We start from the raw sequence: 20,153 nt of genomic DNA on the forward strand, positions 1-20,153 counted from the left end.
CGGGGTCGGACGGAGACGTTGGGGTCGGACGGAGACGTTGGGGTCGGACGGAGACGTTGGGGGTTGGATGGAGATGTTCTAGGTTGAATGGAGATGGCATTGGATGGAGATGGTGTAGGCTGGATGGAGATGATGTAGGTTGGATGGAGATGGCATTGGATGGAGATGTTGGGGTTGGCTGGAGACGTTGGGGTTGGGCGGAGACCCTTGGGGGCTGCAGAGGGACCTCCTCCCGTCCCGCGGGGCAGCCAGGCACGCCGGCGTTCTCCACCCCGCGCGTCGACAGAGGCCAGCTACGCTGATGGACAGCGAATGTTTCCATACTGATCGGCTCGGCGGACGAGCGGGTGCCGGCCAAGCCCGGCCGCGTGGCTCGACGGCAACCGTCCGGCATCGGTGAGCGGCCAGAAGGATCCAAATGGTGGCAGGACGGACAGACGGACGAGCGCCCTTCCCTTGGTGGCTGGCGGGACAGACAGAGGGGCAAAAGGCAGGAGGAACGGGCAGGCAGCCGGCCAGCGGGCCGGCTAGGGAGATAATTTGGTGTGAGCCACCGCGGTGGCGTTGCTCCCCGCCCGGGGGCAGGGCTCCTGCCGCAGGGAAAAGAAAAGGAAGGGAGGGGAAAAAAAAAAAAAGGGAGGAAAGAAAACAAACCACCCTAATCCTGGCAACACCGGCAAACACGGCAAAGCCCCGCCGGGTGCCGGCGGCTGGGGCAAGGTGCACTCGGGGCGGACCTTGGCCAACAGCACCCAGCGGGTGCCGTCGGGGACCGGCACCCCCGTGACCATGCCGGTGCCGGGGGCCGTCACGGCGGTGGTGGCCGGGTTGGTTTTGCTGTTGTTGTTGGTACCGGCGGTGGCCGCTCGTTTGGTCCCCTACTTCTGGGCTGACCTGGTGGCCTTCGTCAACTTGGCGCGGTCGTCGATACAATGCCGACGGCGTTTGAATCGCCGTCCCGCCGTCACCCTCCTCGACGTCTTCCAGGAGCACGTTCGCCGCCGGCCCCGCTGGCCCCTGCTCCGCTTCCAAGATGAGGTTTACACCTACGAGGACATGGACCGACGGAGCAACCGGGCTGCCCGCCTCTTCTCCCGGCGCCTCGGCCTGCGGCCGGGTCAGACCGTCGCCGTTTTCCTCCCCAACGAACCCACCTACGTCTGGACCTGGCTGGCGTTGGCCAAACTCGGCTGCCTGATGGCTTGTCTCAACTGCAACGTGCGGGGTCGCGCCTTGCAGCACGCGCTCGCCGCCGCCCGGGCCACCCTCGTCCTCGCCAGCCCCGGTGAGCGGCTCCCCCCGGCGCTGAGGGGGCTGGGGTGGGAATTTGGGGTGCTGAGAGGACCCGGGCGGGCGGGCGCTTCCCCCGCCCGGCTGCGTCTTCCCTCGCGGGTGCGCGGTGCACACGCGGGTGCGGGACTGCCGGGGATGGGCGGGACGGCGTCGATGCCCGCGGGTGTGTTTGCACGCGTGTCAGTGTCTGCGCACGTGTCTGCACGCGTGTCAGTGTCTGTCCGTGTGTCTGAACATGTGTCAGTGTCTGTCCGTGGATCTACACGCGTGTCAGTGTCTGTCCGTGTGTCCTTTTGCGTGTGTCAGTGTCTGTGCATGTGTTTGCACGCGTGTCAGTGTCTGTCCGTGGATCTGCACGCGTGTCAGTGTCTGTCCGTGTGTCCTTTTGGCGTGTTAAAGCCTGTGCGTGTTTGCACGCGTGTCAGTGTCTGTGCATGTGTTTGCACGCGTGTCAGTGTCTGTACGCGTGTCTGTACGCGTGTCTGCACGCATGTCAGTGTCCGTGGATCTCCATGTGTGTCAGTGTCTGTGCGTGTGTCTGCGCGTGTCGCTGCGCGCACGTTTCCATGCACGTCGCTGTCTGGGCCTGCAGTCGCACACGTGTCCATGTCCATGCGTCTGCACACGTGTTGCTGTCTGTCCATGCATTTCCACGCGTGCCAGAGTCCGTGCGCATGCTAGCACACGTATCGGTGTCTATACGTGCAGTGGCACGCGTGTCAGTGCCCGCGCACGTCTCTGCACACGTGTCGGTGTCCGTACGTGAGTTTCCATGTGTGCTGGTTTCTATGTGTGCGTTTGCACGCGTGTCGGTGTCTGCACGTGCGTTTGCACGCATGTCAGCGTGTGCGTGCGTTTGCACGCTTGTCGGTGTCTGCGCATGCATTTGCATGCGTGTCAGTGTGTGCACGCGTGTCGGAGTCTGCACGTGCATTTGCACGCGTGTCAGTGTCTGTGCACGCATTTGCACACGTATCAGCGTGTTGGTGTCTGTGCATGCATGTGCACGTGTGTCAGCGTGTGCGTGCATTTGCACATGTGTCAGAGTCTGCGTGTGCATTTGCACGCGTGTCAGTGTCTGCACGTGCATTTGCATGTGTGTCAGTGTGTGCATGCGTGTCGGAGTCTGCGCGTGCTTTTGCACGCGTGTAAGCGTGTGCATGCATTGCACGCATGTCAGTGTCTGTGCATGCATTTGCACGTGTGTTGGTGTCTGTGCATGCATTTGCACGCGTGTCAGCATGTCTGTGCATTTGCACGCGTGTCGGTGTCTGCGCATGCGTTTGCATGTGTGTCAGTGTGTGCACATGTGTCAGAGTCTGCGCGTGCATTTTCACGCGTGTAAGCATGTGCATGCGTTTGCACACGTGTCAGTGTGTGCTTGCATTTGCACACGTGTCAGCGTGTCGGTGTCTGTGCACGCATTTGCAAGCGTGTCAGCGTGTGCATGCGTTTGCACGCGTGTCGGTGTTTGTGTGCGCACTTGCACGCGTGTCAGCGTGCCCTTGCACGCCCGCCTGCGGCACGCGTGCGGGTGCGAGGCACGCCGGTGCCGTTTGCCCTGAGCGTGCGAGGGGTTGTTCACGCCGCGGCTGTATTTTTACCCCCCCCTCCTCGCACGACGTGCTCACGCCCGCTTGTGCAGCCCTCCGCACACGCGTGTGCGACACGCCGGCGCCCCGGCGAGCGTGCCGGGGTGCAGTGGCCGTGCCAAGGCCACGGGTTAATCATCACCGGCCCCTTCCCGGGGTAAAGGTCCCTTTTTTTTTTCTTTTTGCGTCATATTTTCGGGGCAAGGAGATAGGAAAAAAAAAAAAAATGAGGGTAGGCGGGGGCTGGGAGCAATGGGTGCCTGTCCGGGGGGGGGCAGGGTGCCCCTTGGGGTGCTGGGGGCACCCATGGGATCGGGGCACCCTGAGGGGAGCCTCCAGGTGCTTCTTTGGGGGGATCGGGGAGCCCTTTTGGGGGGCTCTGAGTGCCCGGCTCTGAGTGCTCGGGGCTCCCGTGTGGGCTACGGCGGGTGCTGGCCCTGTCCGGGTGCCCACCCGACTGAGGTCCCTCTTTGGGGTGCGCCTGGGGTCCTTCGGGTGCCCGTTTGGGATGGATGGGGGTCCCTGCCCCATCAAGGGGCCATTGGGTGCCCGTTTGGGGTCTTTGGGGCACCCATCCGTGATGCCCAGGGTGCCCGTCTGATCGGGGCGCCCATTTGGGATGCGTTGGGTGCCCATCTGGGGTCTTTGGGGCACCCGTCCATGATGCCTGGGGTGCCCGTCCGATCGGGGTGCCCATTTGGGATGTGCTGGGTGCCCATCTGGGATCTTTGGGGCACCCACTTGGGGTGCGTTGGGTGCTTGTTTGGGGTCTTTGGGACACCCATCCGTGATGCCCAGGATGCCCATCTGATCGGGGCACCCATTTGGGGTCTTTGGGGCACCCATTTGGGGTGTGCTGGGTGCTCATCTGGGATCTTTGGGGCACCCATCCATGATGCCCGGGGTGCCCGTCTGATCGGGGCACCCATTTGGGGTGTGTTGGGTGCCCATTTGGGGTCTTTGGGGCACCCATCCGGGATGCCCGGGATGCCCATATGATCGGGGTGCCCGTTTGGGGTGCATTGGGTGCCCATCTGGGGTCTTTGGGGCACGCGTCCATGATGCCCAGGGTGTCTATCTGATCGGGGCACCCATTTGGGGTCTTTGGGGCACCCATCCGTGATACCCAGGGTGCCCATATGATCGGGGTGCCTGTTTGGGATGCGCCGGGTGCCCATCTGGGATCTTTGGGGCACCCGTCCATGATGCCCGGGATGCCCATCTGATCGGGGTGCCTGTTTGGGGTCTTTGGGGCACCCATCCGTGATGCCCAGGATGCCCATCTGATCGGGGTGCCCATTTGGGGTCTTTGGGGCACCCATCCGGGATGCCCGGGATGCCCATATGATCGGGGTGCCCGTTTGGGGTGCATTGGGTGCCCATCTGGGGTCTTTGGGGCACCCGCCCATGATGCCCAGGGTGTCCATCTGATCGGGGCACCCATTTGGGGTCTTTGGGGCACCCATCCGTGACGCCCGGGGTGCCCGTCTGATCGGGGCACCCATTTGGGGTGCGTTGGGTGCCCATCTGGGGTCTTTGGGGCACCCACTTGGGGTGCGTTGGGTGCCCATCTGGGGTGTTTGGGGCACCCATCCGTGATGCCCGGGGCACCCGTCCGATCGGGGTGCCCCTTTGGGGTGCGTTGGGTGCCCACCCCTGACCCTTTGGCTTCCCCTCTTGGCTGCTCACCCACCTGGGCCCCCCCCGGGGCTGCGTCCCCCTCTCCCCACCCCAGAGCTCCAGGCCGCCGTGGAGGAGGTGCTGCCGGCCCTGCAGCGCGACGGCGTCCGCGTCTTCTACCTCAGCTCCACGTCGCCCACGCCGGGCGTCGAGGCCCTGCTGCCCGCCATCGAGGAGGCCTCCGATGAACCCGTGCCCACCCACCACCGCGCCAACATCACCGCCAACTCCAAAGCCATCTACATCTACACCTCCGGCACCACCGGTGAGGCTGTGGGTCAGAAACCCCAAAGGCAGGAGGGTCTTCTCCTCGGAGAACGGCGACCGGGAGGGTTTGGGTGCGATGGGTGAGGAGCCAAAGGAGGTTGTCCCCCGCGGGTTGCGTGGGCAAGGTGATGTTGGGGAGGTTGGAGGGGGTCTTGTGGAGGCTTTTCTCCAACCCCGATCCTCGTGGGTCCACCTGGGCCAGGCTCCTCCCAGCTGTGTCCATGCGAGGGTTGGGGATCTCCAAGGATGGAGACTCCCTGGGTCTGTCCTCGTTGGGATGGGGTGGGACCTCTCTCATCCAACCCTGAACCCAAACCAGATCCTACCCCAACCCACACAGGCGCATCTGGATGAGGTTCCTCATGGCTCCTCCCAGCGAGGTCTGGAGACCTCTAGGGATGGAGACCCACCACGTCCCTGGGTCTGTCCTTGGGACAGGGTGAGGTAGGACCTCCCTCATCCAACCCGATGGGGTGGGACCTCCCTCATCCAACCCCGAACCCAAACCAGATCCCACCCCAACCCACACAGGCGCATCTGGATCTCATGGCTCCTCCCAGCGAGGTCTGGAGACCTCTAGGGATGGAGACCCACCACCCTGAGGGAAGGCTTTGGACCTCCCACCCCCCCCCTCATCCCCGGGACCTCCCGTCCCACACGACCACCTCCAAGGAGGACATTTCCCACCCTCTGCTCCCACCCCCTCCCCAGGGCTGCCCAAAGCAGCGGTGATCACAGAGATGAAGATGATGATGGTGGCCAACCTGGTTCGGCTCTGTGGCCTGCGGCCTGATGATGTCATCTACACAACGCTGCCACTCTACCACTCGGCCGGGCTGCTCATCGGGGTGGGAGGATGCTTGGAGGTCGGTACGTATCCCCCGCGCCCCGCGTGGCCCGGCCGGCGCTGGGACGGGGTGCAGGCGAGGACAGGCAGAGAGAGGTGTTGGATGGACGGACGGACGGAGAAACGTGTGGGATGGACAGACGGATGGGTGGACATTTTAGATGGACGGACGGCTGTTTTATGGAGACGGCTGTTTTATGGAGACGGAGGTTTTACGGAGATGGAGGTTTTACGGAGCTGGATGGATGGACAGACGTTTTATGGAGGTGGATATTTTAAAGAGATGGACAGACGGACATTTTGTGGAGATGGATAGATGGATTGGATAGAGATTATTTTTTAGATAGGGATGGACAGACTTCTTCTGGAGATGGGCTGAAGGATGATGGAAAAACGTGAGGATGGAGGGAAGAAAAGGAAAGGAGAGAGAGAAAAGGAGAAAGATCTCCATAGCGATGGGTGGATTAGCGGGGGGATGGATGGCTGGACGGACGGACGGACGGCAGAAAGCGTAGGGACGGAAAAGGAAAGAGCAGGATGAAAAGAAGACAGAAAAGGAGAAGGGTGTCTACGTAGACAACGGGTGACCGTGGGGGCGAATGGAGAGGACAGATGCTCATGGAGATGGATGGATGGATGGATGGATGGATGGATGGATGGATGGATGGATGGATGGATGGATGGATGGATGGATGGGTGGGTGGATGGATGGGTGGGTGGATGGGTGGATGGATGGGTGGGTGGATGGGTGGGTGGAGAAAAGGGAAAACAAGGAAAAGGGGAGGGACGACCCTCACCCTGCCGCATCCCCGCAGGAGCCACCTGCGTCCTACGGGCCAAGTTCTCCGCCTCCCGGTTCTGGGACGACTGCCGCCGCTACAACATCTCCGTCATCCAGTACGTGGGCGAGCTCATGCGCTACCTCTGCAACACGCCCAAGGTAAGGTCCCCACCAGCCCGAAACCCACCCTGGGGGGAAGGCGATGCCGCGGGGCGCACGCCGAGACGCTCTCTCCCTTTTGTCACCCCCCCAGCGCCCCGATGACCGGGAGCACGGGGTGCGCGTGGCCTTGGGCAACGGCCTGCGGGCAGAGGTGTGGAAGGAGTTCCTCCAGCGCTTCGGGCCCATCTCCATCTGGGAATTTTACGGAGCCACCGAGGGCAACGCCGGCTTCATCAACTACACCGGCAAGATCGGGGCCGTCGGCAGAGCCAACATATTCCTCAAGGTGAGCCGCTGGTGATGACGATGACGAGGGGAGCAAACGCTGACGGCTTTGGGGAGACCAATACCGCACCCCAAGTTGAGTTGATGCCAAGAGTGGGGGTCTCCAGGGTACCTTCCTCACGGCGGCGCCAACGGTGACCTCCTTGGGGAAGCCAACGCCGTCCGTCGGGTTGGGTCGATACAAAAGCAGGATCTCCAGGACCCCCTTTCCCACATCCAAAATGATTCCCCTCTACCTGGTTGGCCAACGTTGACTCAACAGCGTTGACTCAACAGCGTTGACTCAAAGTCTGGTTTTGGTGTTCGCGGTGACCTGGACACCTCTATAGCCCCAAGAAATGCCACCTCGGTGTCACATCTCAGTCCCCAACCACCCGCGTGTTGAGCAAAAGCTGCAAAAATAAGGTTTTCTCTGCCCTCTTCCCACGGTTGCAGCGCTCAGCGTTCTCCCACGGCTCTTTGATTCGAAAGATACCACGATGAGTTTGGTCGATGGTTGAATCGATCAGATTAAATCTTATTTAAATAGAAAGGGTGATTAGTTGGGATGGGAAACAATTGGATGTTGGGATTGGGGGGGGGGCGGGGTGTGTTTCTGTGGATTGTAATGAGTGAATGACGGAGCAGCGGACCTGGCACTGGAAGGAAAGTCTTCTCGCTCTTTGTGATCCCCCGCTTCTCTTCCACCCATCTGTTTCTTCTGCTCTCCAGAGTTTGGCTCCCTTTGAGCTGATCAAGTACAACGTGGAGGAGGACAAACCCATACGTGACGAGCGAGGTCTCTGCATCCGAACCCGCCCCGGTAAGAAGAGGTGAACCTCACGAGGGCCTTTTTGGGAGGAAAGGGGGGCAGACAGAGGGCTGAGATGCATCAAAGCCACCTCTTGGTCCTCATCACCATCATCTTGCTGGCTGAAAGCCACCAGAAACCCCTCAAAGAAACAGGAACGTCATCCCCGAGCACCCGGTGGGGCACGGAGGTGACATTCCCCAGCACCGAGGCAGTTGCTGACCGATCTCCAACCCTCCTTTCCCTCCCCGAAGGCGAGACGGGGCTGTTGGTTATCAAAATCACCAAGAACACCCCTTTCCACGGCTACGCGGGCGATTCCCAGAAGACAGAGAAGAAGGTCTTGAGGGACGTCTTAGTCAAAGGCGACACCTTCTTCAACAGCGGTGACCTCCTCATGATTGACCACGAAAGATTCGTCTACTTCCAGGACCGCGTGGGAGACACTTTCCGGTAATTTCTGATGTTCTCACCTCTGCGTGGACAATGCCACCCGCCGGCGCAATTCCCGCCCCGTCACAGCTTCATCCCTTCTCTTTCCTAGTTGGAAAGGTGAGAACGTGGCGACGACAGAGGTGGAGGCCACTCTTGCCATGGTGAACTTCATCCAGGAGGTCAACGTCTACGGAGTGCCCGTGCCGGGTGAGTAGGACCAAAATAAGAACCTGGTGACGTTTCAGCCATGTGACGTGGTCCCCAAGTGGTCCGAGCGGCCACCGAGAAGCCTGAAGTAGAACGGAAGGAACCTACAATGATCACCTAGTCCAACTTGCCTGACCATTTCAGGGCTCATTGACCCAAAATAAAGAGTCCGGTGTTATTTTGGGCTCGTGATGACCACCACGATGGTCCAAATGGCCACCAAGAAGAGTAGAACAGGACCGGGTTGCCCAAAAGCATCATGTAGTGTTGTCTGGGGCAAGCAACATGTCCACGTCACGGTCCAACTGACCACCAAGGTGGCTAAAATAGGACTTACTGACCCAAAATGAGCCTCTGGCATGGTTTTGGCACACAATGGGCTCCTGTAAAGGTCTGAGTGGCCACCAGGAAGGTTAAACTGGGGACTTGGTTGCCCAAATTAAGCGTCCAGCATCGTTCTGGATATGCAACATGCCCCTGCAATGGTCCAAGTAGCCACTGAGAAAGGTAAAATGGGACTTGGTCGCCCAAAAGCACCATCTGCTGGTGTTCTGGGCAACTGACACATCTCCATGATGGTCCATGTGGCCACCAGGAAGAGTACAAGGAGACTCGGTTGCCCAAAATAAGCGTCTGTTGTTTTGGGCACACGATGTGCCCCCATCATGGTCCAAGGCGGCTGAAGTGGGACGCGTCCACCCGAAATAAGCGTCCAACATCGCTTTGGGCACGCAACAGGTCCCCACGATGGCCCAAGTGGCCACCGAGAAGAATAAAACGAGATTTGGTTGCCTAAAACGAGACTCGGTTGCCTAAAACGAGACTCGGGTGTTGTTTGCAGGGTGCGAGGGGAGGTGCGGCATGGCGGCCATCCGCCTGAAGGCCGGGGCGAGCTTCGAGGGCGAGAACCTCTACGCCTTCACCGTGGACACGCTGCCCGGCTACGCCGCGCCCCGCTTCGTGCGCATCCAGGTCAGCGGTCCCGGCGTCGCGCGCCGTCGTGGTGGCTTCGGGGGGGACGGGGACGGGGGGGGGGTTTAAGTCCTTCGGGCGATTTGGCAACGCGGGCGCCCGTTTCCGATGACGGTGACGGTCACCCGGTCTCAATGACATCATCAGCGTCACCCCGTGGTGATGACGGCGGCGGCCGCCTTGCCGATGATGGCGTCAAGGTCCCTCCTTTCCCCGTGACGGCCATTGCGGCTGTCACCTTGTGCCAACGACGCCGTACGGGTCCCCCCCCGCTTCCGATGACGTCATCCGTGTCCCTGATGACGCAGAGGCTGCCATTTCCAACGGTGGCACCTGGGTCCTGCCACTGCCGGTGTCCCCTCCCCACCCCGTCGCCGATGACGGCGTCGACCTCCCCCGTTTCTGACGCCGGTCGCCCCACGCCGGTGACGCGTTCCTGATGACATCATCCACCTCCACAGGACGCCCTGGAGATCACGGGGACCTTCAAGCAGTGCAAAGGCAACCTCGTCAAAGAAGGCTTCGACCCCAACGTCATCAAAGACCCCCTCTTCTTCCGCGACGAGAAGAAGAAATCCTACGTTCCCCTGAACCCCGACATCCACGCCGCCATCTTGGCCATGAAGCTCAACCTGTAGAAGAAGGAGCGGCGCCACGCCGGGATCTCCGCGATGGCCTGAGGCGGTAATTGCCTCGGGGCAACCGGCGAAGCCAATTTGGGGTTAAATCAGGTGATTTTTTTCCCTTCCTTCGGGGAGTTTTGAAATCGGTGTCGGAGCACAACGAGGGTGACGGGCTGGTCTCGGCGCTCGCTATCCCGCCCCGGTGCCTCCCTGCCACGCCGGCTGCGGAAATTAAAAACCTTAAATCCAATTTTTTGGGTTCAGGTGGATGCGGGTTGTTTTCGGGGCGCTCGTTTTTTGGGCGGACGATGCCCAAAATCCCCCCACCGCCACCGGGAAGGAAACATTTGTGCTGGCCTCTCGCTTGCCCGCCCGGAGACGGAGCAGGTCCCCAAAACCCTCCCGTCCTCGCCTCGTCGAGCCGCTTCAGCTCACCGATTTGACCCAAAACCCATTTATGTCTCCCCGATGCAATTTTTCAGCCTGATCGATGACCTAAACCAGTTTGGGGAAGGCAACCGGGGCTCCCCCGTCGATCTCAGACCCCGCCGCAGCGTCAGCTCCTTCCCGCTCCCCGCCGAACCGGTTTAACCGACGCAAAAATGAATTTTATTTCTCCCCGTGGCCGCTTTCTGCCGGATCGGGGAGCAAAACCGACTCGGGGCCGCTCTCCCGGCTCCCCCTTCCTCCCAGACGCCAGCCGGTCCCCTTAATTTTTCATAGAAAAGGCAAAAATCTTTATTTACAAACCTTCCCAACGGCACCGGGGCGGGGAAGAGGAGGAGAAGAGCTGGGCGTCCGTCGGGAAGCCCTCACTCGCCGCCATCGCCGAGCAGCCGCGGTTCCACCGTCCGCGCCGGTGATTCTTTCGGGATTCGGCGTACCTCGATTGGGATCCGCCGTTCCCGTTGCAACTCGCCTACGCGAAGCCGTAACCGTTGTTCCCGACGTTTACAAGCTTGGAGTTGCCTTTGAGCTTTATCCAAAGCGTCGAGGGCGGCTTCGGCGCGTCGTTTCCAGAGCAAGGCGCTTCCCACCTGGTAGCTGTGCTCGTTTTGGATGTACGCCCCGGCCGGCGGCGGTAACCGTAACATATAGAGGGAGGGGGAAACGGGGCGCGGTGGTACCGGGGGGTCACCGTCGGGAAGAGCCGGGGTAGCCGTGGCTTCTTCGTCCCCTGTGGCTACCAAAAGGTTGTCCGGGATGGGACCGCGAGCACCGGATGGACCGGGAAGAGCCGGGACGCCTCCGTGATCGCCGGCGGGGGGAGCGGCGGGGTCTTCGCCGTCCCGGGGGAAGCAGGAGAGGTCGGCGGGGAAGGGGGGGTCCGGCGGGGAAGGGGGGGGGTCCTGCCTGCAGAGGGGGAGAGGGGATTAAACTGGGGGGGACCCAGTGGCCTCCGGTGTCCCCCCCCCCAACTGGGACTCACCTCCACCTCCTGGTGGCCCGGGGGGGTTTGGGGGAGTCGTTCTGGGGCGCGGGGGGCTTCGGTTTGGTGGCCCGGGGGGGTCTGGAGGAAGCCGATTCGAAGACAGTGGGCACGGCCCCTTCCTTCAGGCGGTGGTAGCCACTGCGGGGGGAGGGGAAAAAGGGGGGGTCAGTGGGGGGTGGGGGGGAAAGGGGGGGGTCCCAAAGGCCCTGGGGCGCCCCCAGGCTGCAGGGGAAATTTTGAGGAGCCTCAAAAGCCTTGGGGGGGGGGCCCAAAAGGCCTGGGGGGGTCCCCAAAATGCCGGGGGGCCCCCAAAACGCATTGGCAGGGTCCCCAAAACACCACGGGGAACCCCAAAACGCCTGGGAGGGCCCCCAAAATGCCTGGGGGGCCCCAAAATGCATCGGCAAGGGCCCCAAAACACCTAGGGGGGATCTTCAAAATGCCTTGAGGGGCCCCAAAACACCGGGGGGGGACCCCAAAACGCCTTGGGGGGACCCCAAAATGCATTGGTGGGGATCCCAAAACATCTGGGGGGATCCTCAGAATGCCTTGGGGGGCCCCAACATGCCAGGGGGAACCCCAAAACGCCGGGGGGACCCCAAAACACCTCAGGGGGTCCCCAAAATGCATTGGCAGGGTCCCCAAAATGCCAGGGGGGACCCCAAAACGCTTGGGGGGGATCCTCAAAATGCCTTGACGGGCCCCAAAACACCGGGGGGGACCCCAGAACTCATTGGAGGGTCCCCAAAACGCATTGGCAGGGTCCCCAAAATGCCTGGGGGGGCCCAAAACGCCGGGGGGGGGCCCCAAAATGCATTGGCAGGGTCCCCAAAATGCCTGGGGGGGACCCCAAAACGCCTTGGGGGGGTTCTTAGGGGGATCCACAGCCTGCAGGGTCTCCTGGTGCCCTAAAGCCCCGAGGGGAAAGGGGGGGGGGGGGGGTCCCAAAAGCCCTGGGAGCGTTCAGAGCAAACCATTCCCACTCAGGGCGGGGGGAGGCCAGACCAGGTTAACCCGGAAGAATCCATTTTAAACCAAAACGGGGGGGGTGTATGTTAATTAGGCCGCCTCGTTAGGCGCCTCGTTGGCTACCTGAAGCCGACGATCTCGAAGCAGCTCTTCTCGAAGTGCTGGGAGCAGAAGTAGATGTATTTGGAAGCGGGGTCCCAGCGGCCCTCCCCGCTCGCGTCCCGCCGCCGGCTGTTCTCCAGCCACAGCGCCCGCCGCGGGTTGTCCTTCTTGGGCAGCCTGGGGTGGGGGACACGGGGACGGACGCGGGGACGGACACACGGACACGTCAGCTGCGAGGCGGTGGCCTCAAATCCCCCCCTTCCCCTTGTTTGGGGTGTTTCCCCCCTCCACCCCCCGTGCACCGGCAAATGGAACGGTCCAGGGAGGCGCAGTTAAAGGGGATGGGGCGAAACCATTCCTGAAATGGGGGGGACGGGACCTGGTGCAAACCATTGCTGGGGGGGGGCACAGCTGGGCCAAACCATTGCTGGGGGGGGGGAGACACAGCTGGGACAACCCATTGATAAAGGGGGGGGCACCTGGGACAATCCACTGATAAACGGGGGGGGGACACACACCTGGGAGAGCCCATTGCTAAGGGCGCGGGGGTGTCAACAGCTGGGCCAAACCATTGCTGGGGGGGGAACGAACGTATCTGGGCCAACCCACTACTAAAGGGGGGACACACCTGGGCCAGCCCATTGCTAAAGGGGGGGGGGTGACAACAACATACCCGGGCCAGCCCATTGTTAAGGGGGGGTGTCACAGCTGGGCCAACCCATTGCTAAGGGCAGGGGGGGCACCTGGGGCAACCCACTGCTAAAGGAGAGGGGGGGGGAACACACCCGGGACAGCCCATTGCTAAAGGGGGGGGGGGGGAAACACCTGGGCCAACCCATTGCTAAAGGGGGGGGGGGGAACACACCCGGGACAGCCCATTGCTAAAGGGGGGGCGGAACACCTGGGCCAACCCATTGCTATGGGGGGAGGAAACTTGGGCCAGACCGTTGCTATGGGGGGACACGGACACCTGGGCCAACCCACTGCTAAAGGCGGGGGGAACACACAACTGGGCCAGCCCATTGCTAAGGGGGGGACAAATGAAGCATGAAAGAGCTGAAACCCCCCCCAATAAAATCATCGCAAGGCAGAAACAGGAAGAGCCCTTGGCCAGGCCACTCGGGGGGGGGGTGGGCAATGAAGGGGCCCATGGGGGGGTGTCCCCCCCCCCAGGGGTGCGGGGGCACCCACCGGTGGAAGGAGATGCCTCGGTTGCGGGTCTCCCGAGTGTCGCGGGTGCAGCAGCCGGCGGCAGAGCAGTGACGGGGCATCTGGGGGGGGGCGAGGGGGGGGGGTGAGGAGATTCTCCCCCAGGACCCCCCCTCCCCCCCCAATGCCCAGACCCCCAACCCCCCCCCCCCAACCAGCCCAGTCCCCCCCAAATCCCGGCGCCCTCCCCCCCCCCCGAGCTCCAGAAGCCCCCCAGGTCCCCCTGCCCCCCCCCGGATGCTCCCCCCAAGCCGCTCCTTGCCCCCAGCGATACCCAGACCCCCCCCATACTGGTACCCCCCAAAATCCCAGTTCCCCCCCCGCCAAGGCCCTGATGCCCCCCTCCGAGCTCCAAGTGCCCCCTCCCCAGGTGCCCCCCCCCAATCATAAAGTCACCAGGGTGTCCCCCCGCGGTGGGGGGGCAGATGACGTCACGAGGAGGCGGGGCACCCCGGGGGGGGGGGGGTGTTGCTAAGGGCCTTTCGCAAGGGGGTGCGGTTGCTAAGGGGGGGCCGGAAGGGGCGGGCTCGGACCCCCCCCCTCCCGGACCGGACACCCCCTCCTCGTCCCCCACCCCACGGGGCCGGGCCGGGCCCGGTTCCCGGGTTCGTTTCCCCCCCCCCCCCCCGCCCCGGGCCCGGGCGCGGCCTCACCTCGGCGCTCCCATCCCGCCGCCGCCTCCCCCTCCGCCCGCCTCAACTCTCGCGAGAGCTCGCGGGAACTCCCGCACCTCGCGAGAACACCCCTCCCTCCCTCCGCCCCTCCCTCCCTCCTCATTGGCTGCGCCCGCGACGAGTGGGCGTGGCGCGCCGCCGCGGAGCCCCGCCCCTTCCTCCTCGTTGGCTGCGCCGCCGCGGTGGGCGGAGCGCTCTCCCCCGCCCCCTCCGAGCCCGCCCCTTCATTTGCATGCCGCGCTCTTATTGGCCAGGAGAGTCACGCCCCGTCCTTATTATGGATGCAAGCCCCGCCCCTCGGCCGCGGGCGTTTAAAGGCGCCGCCCGCCCGGGTTTTGGGGGGGTTTTAAGCCCCGCTCCCCCCCCATAGGGGCCCTCTATAGGGGGTTTGGGGGGGGGGGAGAGACTCCCGCCCCCCCAGTGGGGGTCAAGAGGGTTTCGGGGTCCCCCCCGACCGGGTTTTGGGGTGTTTCAAGCCCCCCCCCCCCGACCTGGGGCTCAGCAATATTTTAAGCCCCCCCCCCCCAAATGTGGCTCGGGAGGGTGGGGGCCCCCCAAAAGGGGGCTGGGGGCGGGGTTAAGCCCCCCCTCCCCCAATAGTTCCAAAGTCCCCCCAACATGGGCTCTGCGGGGGGTCTGAGCCCCCCTTTTTTGCACCGCCCCCCATACACACCGCAGGGGCGACTCCATCTTAAAGCCACTTTAATGAGGGCCAAGCCCCGCCCCCAACAAGCCCCGCCCACGAATAAGCCCCACCCCTACTCGGGGGGGGGGGAGGGGGCCCTGGGGGCCGTTTTTGGGGGCTCCATGGGCCCGAAGGCGCCTTTAGGGCTGGTCCCCAGCGGCGGTTTCGAGGGTCCCCCCCCGCCTGGGGGCGGTTTCCAGGCTCCCCCTCGTACTGGGGGCGGTTTCGAGGGTCCCCCCCGGCCTGGGGGCGGTTTCGAGGGTCCCCCTGGAGCCGGGGGTGGTTTCGGGGAGCTCCCCCAGGGCCCAGGGGGGGGACCCGCTGTCCTGGCTGTCGTCTTCCTCCTCGCTCTCCTCCTCCTCCTCCTCCTCCCCCCGCAGCATGCGCCGCACCGTGCGGGACAGCGTCAGCGGGTCGCACCTGGGGGCAGCCGGGGGGAATTGGGGTGGCCCCACCGAGCCCCCCACCATCCCATAATGCCCCACACAGCCCCCCGAGCCCCCCACCATCCCATAATGCCCCACACAGCCCCCAGACCCCCCCACTATCCCATAATGCCCCACACAGCCCCCAGACCCCCCCACCATCCCATAATGCCCCACACAGCCCCCAGACCCCCCCACTATCCCATAATGCCCCACACAGCCCCACCGAGCCCCCCACCATCCCATAATACCCCACACAGCCCCACCAAGCCCCCCACCATCCCATAATACCCCACACAGCCCCACCGAGCCCCCCACCATCCCATAATGCCCCACACAGCCCCCAGAGCCCCCCACTATCCCATAATGCCCCTGGTTCCATACAGCCCCTCCCAGACCCATAGGGGACTATGGGGGCTATAGGGTGCTGCAGGGGCCTATAGGGGCTATAGGAGACTGTGGGGGCTATAGGGTACTACTGGGGGCTATAGGGACCTATGGGGGGCGTGGGGGGCTATAGGGACCTATGGGGGCTATAGGGTGCTGCAGGGGCCTATAGGGGCTATAGGGAACTATGGGGGCTATAGGGTACTACTGGGGTACATGGGGGGCTATAGGGAACTATGGGGGCTATAGGGTACTACTGGGGGCTCTAGGGGACTATGGGGGCTATACGGTGCTGCAGGGGCCTATAGGGGCTATAGGGAACCATGGGGGCTATAGGGTACTACTGGGGGGTGTGGGGGGCAGGGTGTGGGGGGCTATAGGGAACTATGGGGCTATAGGGTGCTGCAGGGGGGTGTGGGGGGCTGTAGGGAACTATGGGGGCTATAGGGTACTACTGGGGGCTATAGGAACTATGGGGGCTATAGGGTACTACTGGGGGGTGTGGGGGGCGGGGTGTGGGGGGCTATAGGGAACTATGGGGGCTATAGGGTGCTGCAGGGGGGTGTGGGGGGCTGTAGGGAACTATGGGGGCTATAGGGTACTACTGGGGGCTATAGGAACTATGGGGCTATAGGGTACTACTGGGGGGTGTGGGGGGCTGTAGGGAACTATGGGGCTATAGGGTACTACTGGGGCCTATGGGGAACTATGGGGGCTATAGGGTGCTGCAGGGGCCTATAGGGGCTATAGGGTACTATAAGGATGCCATAATGAGGGTGCAGTGCCGCAGTGAAGAGCTATAGGGTGCTATGGAGGGCTATAGGGGCACAGAGGGAGCTATAGGGTGCTATGGGGGGGCTATAGGTACCTGTGGGAGGCTATAGGGTACTACAGGTGGCGACAGTGGCCCATAGGGGGTTACAGAGGGAGCTATAGTGGTGCGGTGGGGGGATATAGGGGGACTATAAGGTGCTATAGGAGGGCTACAGCAGCCCTTGGGGTGGCTACAGGAGAGCTATAAGGAAGCCAGAGGAAGCTATAGGGTGCTATAGGGACACATAGAGAGCTATAGGGGCCCACAGGGGGGGCTACAAGAGAGCTATAAGTAAACTATAGGAAGCTATAGGGAGCTACAGGGGCCCACGGGGGGCTACAAGAGAGCTGTAAGTAATCTACAGGGTGCCATAGGGACACATAGAGAGCTATAGGGGCCCATGGGGGGCTACAGAAGAACTGTAAGTAAACTGTAGGAAGCTATAGGGTGCCATAGGGACACATAGGGAGCTATAGGGGCTCACAGGGGGCTACAGGAGAGCTGTAAGCAATCTATAGGAAGCTATAGGGTGCTATAGAGACACATAGGGAGCTATAGGGGCTCATGGGGGGGCTACAGGAGAGCTGTAAGCAATCTATAGGAAGCTATAGGGTGCTATAGGGACACATAGGGAGCTATAGGGGCCCACGAGGGGCTACAAGAGAGCATAAGTAAACTATAGGAAGCTATAGGGAGCTACAGGGGCCCACGGGGGGCTACAAGAGTAAGTAATCTATAGGGTGCTATAGGGACACACAGAGAGCTATAGGGGCCCATGGGGGGCTACAGGAGAACTGTAAGTAAACTGTAGGAAGCTATAGGGTGCCATAGGGACACATAGGGAGCTACAGGGGCTCACGGGGGGGGCTACAGGAGAGCTGTAAGCAATCTATAGGAAGCTATAGGGTGCTATAGGGACACATAGGGAGCTACAGGGGCCCATGGGGCCGGTGTAGGGGGGGCTATAAGAAGGTCATGTGGATCTATAGGGTGCTATAGGGGCCCATAGGGGGCCATAAGAAGCCCATGGGGTGCTATAGGGGCCCACGGGGTCCCGCGGGGGGCGGAGGTGCCGGTCCCCACCTGAGGCGAGCCCGCAGGGCGGCCACGTGGCACGCGGTGGCCGCGGCCCCGTCGCCGACGGCCTCCAGCGCCCGGCGCAGGCGGTGGCCCTGGGCGTGGGCACGGGCCGTCCCCGCGGCCACCGCGGCCACCCGCTCCCCCAGCGCCCGGCCCGACGCCTCGCTGGCCTGCGCCTGCGGGGACAGGGGACACGGGGCGTGGGGACACGGGGCGTGGGGACATGGGGACACGGGACACGGGGGCGTGGGGACACGGGGCGTGGGGACATGGGGACACGGGACACGGGGGCGTGGGGACACAGAGACACGGGGTGTGGGGACATGGGGACACGGGACATGGGGATACAGGCTGTGGGGATGTGGGGACACGGGGACACGGTGTGGGGACATGGGGACACAGGGACACAAGGACATGGGCACATAGGGACACGGGGACATGGGGCATGGGGAGTGGGGACACGGGGTGTGGGGACATGGGGACACAGGGACACAAGGACATGGGGACATAGGGACATGGGGACATGGGGCGTGGGGACGTGGGGACACGGGGACATGGGGACACGGGGACACGGGGAGTGGGGACACGGAGTGTGGGTACATGGGGACACGGGGACACAAGGACATGGGGACATAGGGACATGGGGACATGGGGCGTGGGGACGTGGGGACATGGGGACATGGAGACACAGGGACACGGGGAGTGGGGACACGGAGTGTGGGTACATGGGGACACGGGGACACAAGGACATGGGGACACGGGGCATGGGGACATGGGGATGTGGGGCGTGGAGACACGGGGTGTGGGGACATGGGGACACAAGGACATGGGGATATGAGGTGTGGGGACATGGGGACACTGGGACATGGGGACATGGGGACGCAAGGACACGAGGTGGGGACACACAGGGCATGGGGACATGGGGTGTGGGGGGACACGGGGGGACGCGGGGACGTGGGAATAGGGGGACACAGGGCATGGGGGACACGGTGACATGGGGGGGACATGGGGACATGGGACGGTGGGGGGACACGGGGCGTGGGGGACATAGGAACAGGGGCATGGGGACACGGGGTGACACGCCTCCGCACCACCCTCCCCCCCACCTGCCCAGGGAACCCATGGGAGCCCCACATGTGTCACCCCCACCCCCCCAATGATGTCAGCCCTGCCCCTGTGATGTCACCCCCGGGTGACGTCACCCCACCCCCGGGTGACGTCACCCCACCTGCAGGCGGTAGCGCTCCCCCTGCAGCCGCTGCTCCTCCGCCTCCGCCAGCAGCACCCGCAGGCGCCGCCCCGCTGCCCGCGCCGCCCGGCTCAGCGCCGCCCGCGCCCTGCACCCACGGGTGCCCCACGTCACCCCACGGCGCCCGCGGGAAAGCCACGGGGGACACCGTGGGGACACCGCGGGAATACTGGGACAAGCTTGGAGCCGCCCTTGGGCCACCCTGGGGCCATCTTGGATCACCCCGGACCACCCTGGGACCACCTTGGACCACCCTGGGGCCACCCAAGACCACCCTGGGTCACCCTGGAGCCATCCTGGACCACCCTTGGCCACCCTGGGACCACCCTGAGGCCACCCTGGGACCACCCAAGACCACCCTGGGGCCACCCAGGACCACCCTGAGGCCACCCTGGGACCACCTTGAACCACCGTGGGGCCACCCAAGACCACCCTGGGTCACCCTGGAGCCATCCTGGACCACCCTTGGCCACCCTGGGGTCACCCTGGGACCACCCTGGGACCACCTTGGACCACCCTGGGGACACCCAAGACCACCCTGGGTCACCCAACACCACCCTGAGGCCACCCTTGGGCCACCCTGGGCCGCCCTTAGCCACCCTGGGGTCACCACAGGCCACCCTGGGACCACCGTGGACCACCGTGGGGCCACCCAAGAGTACCTTGGGTCACCCCGGACCACCCTGGGACCACCTTGGACCACCCTGGAGCCAGCCAAGACCACACTGGGTTGCCCTAGGACCACCCTGAGGCCACCCTGAGGCCACCTTGGGTCCACCTTGGACCACCCTTGGGCCACCCAAGACCACCCTGGGTCGCCCTAGGACCACCCTGAGGTCACCCTGGGACCGCCTTGAACCACCCTGGGGCCACCCAAGACCACCCTGGGCCACCCTTGGCCACCCTGGGGTCACCACGGGCCACCCTGGGACCACCTTGGACCACCCTGGGGCCACCCAAGAGCACCCTGGGTCCCCCGGCTCACCCGGCCTCGCGGTGCAGGAGCTCCTGGAGGTGGAGGCAGCGGGCGCGCAGGGCGGCCTCGGCGGGGCCCGGGGGCACCCTGGGGTGCTGCAGCCGCCCCCGCAGCACCCGCTGCTCCTGCTCCAGCCGGGCCTGCGCCCCCGCCGCCTCCCGCGCCCGCGCCCCCGCCGCCGCCAGTGCCCGCCGCAGCTCCTCCGCCTGCACCCAAC

The 20,153-nt window shown here is 63.6% G+C and overlaps 2 protein-coding genes across 4 annotated transcripts; one reads left to right on the plus strand and one right to left on the minus strand.

The window, feature by feature from the left end:
* The first annotated feature begins 739 nt into the window (after positions 1-739).
* On the plus strand, positions 740-9,971 carry SLC27A5 (solute carrier family 27 member 5). Its single transcript, XM_082333746.1, has 10 exons — positions 740-1,285; positions 4,621-4,830; positions 5,544-5,702; positions 6,495-6,619; positions 6,714-6,908; positions 7,619-7,709; positions 7,952-8,150; positions 8,242-8,339; positions 9,181-9,311; positions 9,773-9,971. The coding sequence occupies exons 1-10, from the start codon at positions 790-792 to the stop codon at positions 9,947-9,949; spliced, it is 1,881 nt and encodes a 626-aa protein (XP_082189872.1). The 5' UTR covers positions 740-789; the 3' UTR covers positions 9,950-9,971.
* Positions 9,397-14,349, minus strand: THAP7 (THAP domain containing 7). 3 transcript variants are annotated; one of them, XR_014230512.1, is made up of 6 exons: positions 14,300-14,349; positions 13,629-13,708; positions 12,459-12,614; positions 11,364-11,504; positions 10,685-11,287; positions 9,397-9,795 (listed from the first exon to the last, which is right to left on the minus strand). XR_014230512.1 is itself a non-coding variant. In XM_082333745.1 (5 exons), the coding sequence occupies exons 2-5, from the start codon at positions 13,706-13,708 to the stop codon at positions 10,747-10,749; spliced, it is 918 nt and encodes a 305-aa protein (XP_082189871.1). In that variant the 5' UTR covers positions 14,300-14,349; the 3' UTR covers positions 10,201-10,746. The 3 variants fall into 3 exon arrangements, 1 of the variants encoding a protein (XP_082189871.1); XR_014230513.1 differs by lacking the exon at positions 9,397-9,795 and adding an exon at positions 9,972-10,156; XM_082333745.1 differs by lacking the exon at positions 9,397-9,795 and having other exon boundaries at positions 10,201-11,287.
* Between the last annotated feature and the right edge of the window lie 5,804 nt (positions 14,350-20,153).

This window comes from Platalea leucorodia, assembly GCF_965183815.1.
Source record: "Platalea leucorodia genome assembly, chromosome: 27".
In the NCBI taxonomy this organism is placed as follows: Eukaryota; Metazoa; Chordata; class Aves; order Pelecaniformes; family Threskiornithidae; genus Platalea; species Platalea leucorodia.

Excerpts from the sequence above, each read along its gene's own strand:
- SLC27A5 (XM_082333746.1), top strand. The coding sequence starts at position 790 with ATGCCGGTGCCGGGGGCCGTCACGGCGGTGGTGGCCGGGTTGGTTTTG. Across the intron at positions 4,831-5,543 it reads CTACACCTCCGGCACCACCG|GGCTGCCCAAAGCAGCGGTG; the intron begins GTGAGGCTGTGG and ends CCCCCTCCCCAG. Across the intron at positions 8,340-9,180 it reads CTACGGAGTGCCCGTGCCGG|GGTGCGAGGGGAGGTGCGGC; the intron begins GTGAGTAGGACC and ends TGTTGTTTGCAG.
- THAP7 (XM_082333745.1), bottom strand. The coding sequence starts at position 13,708 with ATGCCCCGTCACTGCTCTGCCGCCGGCTGCTGCACCCGCGACACTCGG. Across the intron at positions 11,505-12,458 it reads TTCGAGATCGTCGGCTTCAG|TGGCTACCACCGCCTGAAGG; the intron begins GTAGCCAACGAG and ends CTCCCCCCGCAG. Across the intron at positions 11,288-11,363 it reads CGGGCCACCAGGAGGTGGAG|GCAGGACCCCCCCCCTTCCC; the intron begins GTGAGTCCCAGT and ends CCCCCTCTGCAG.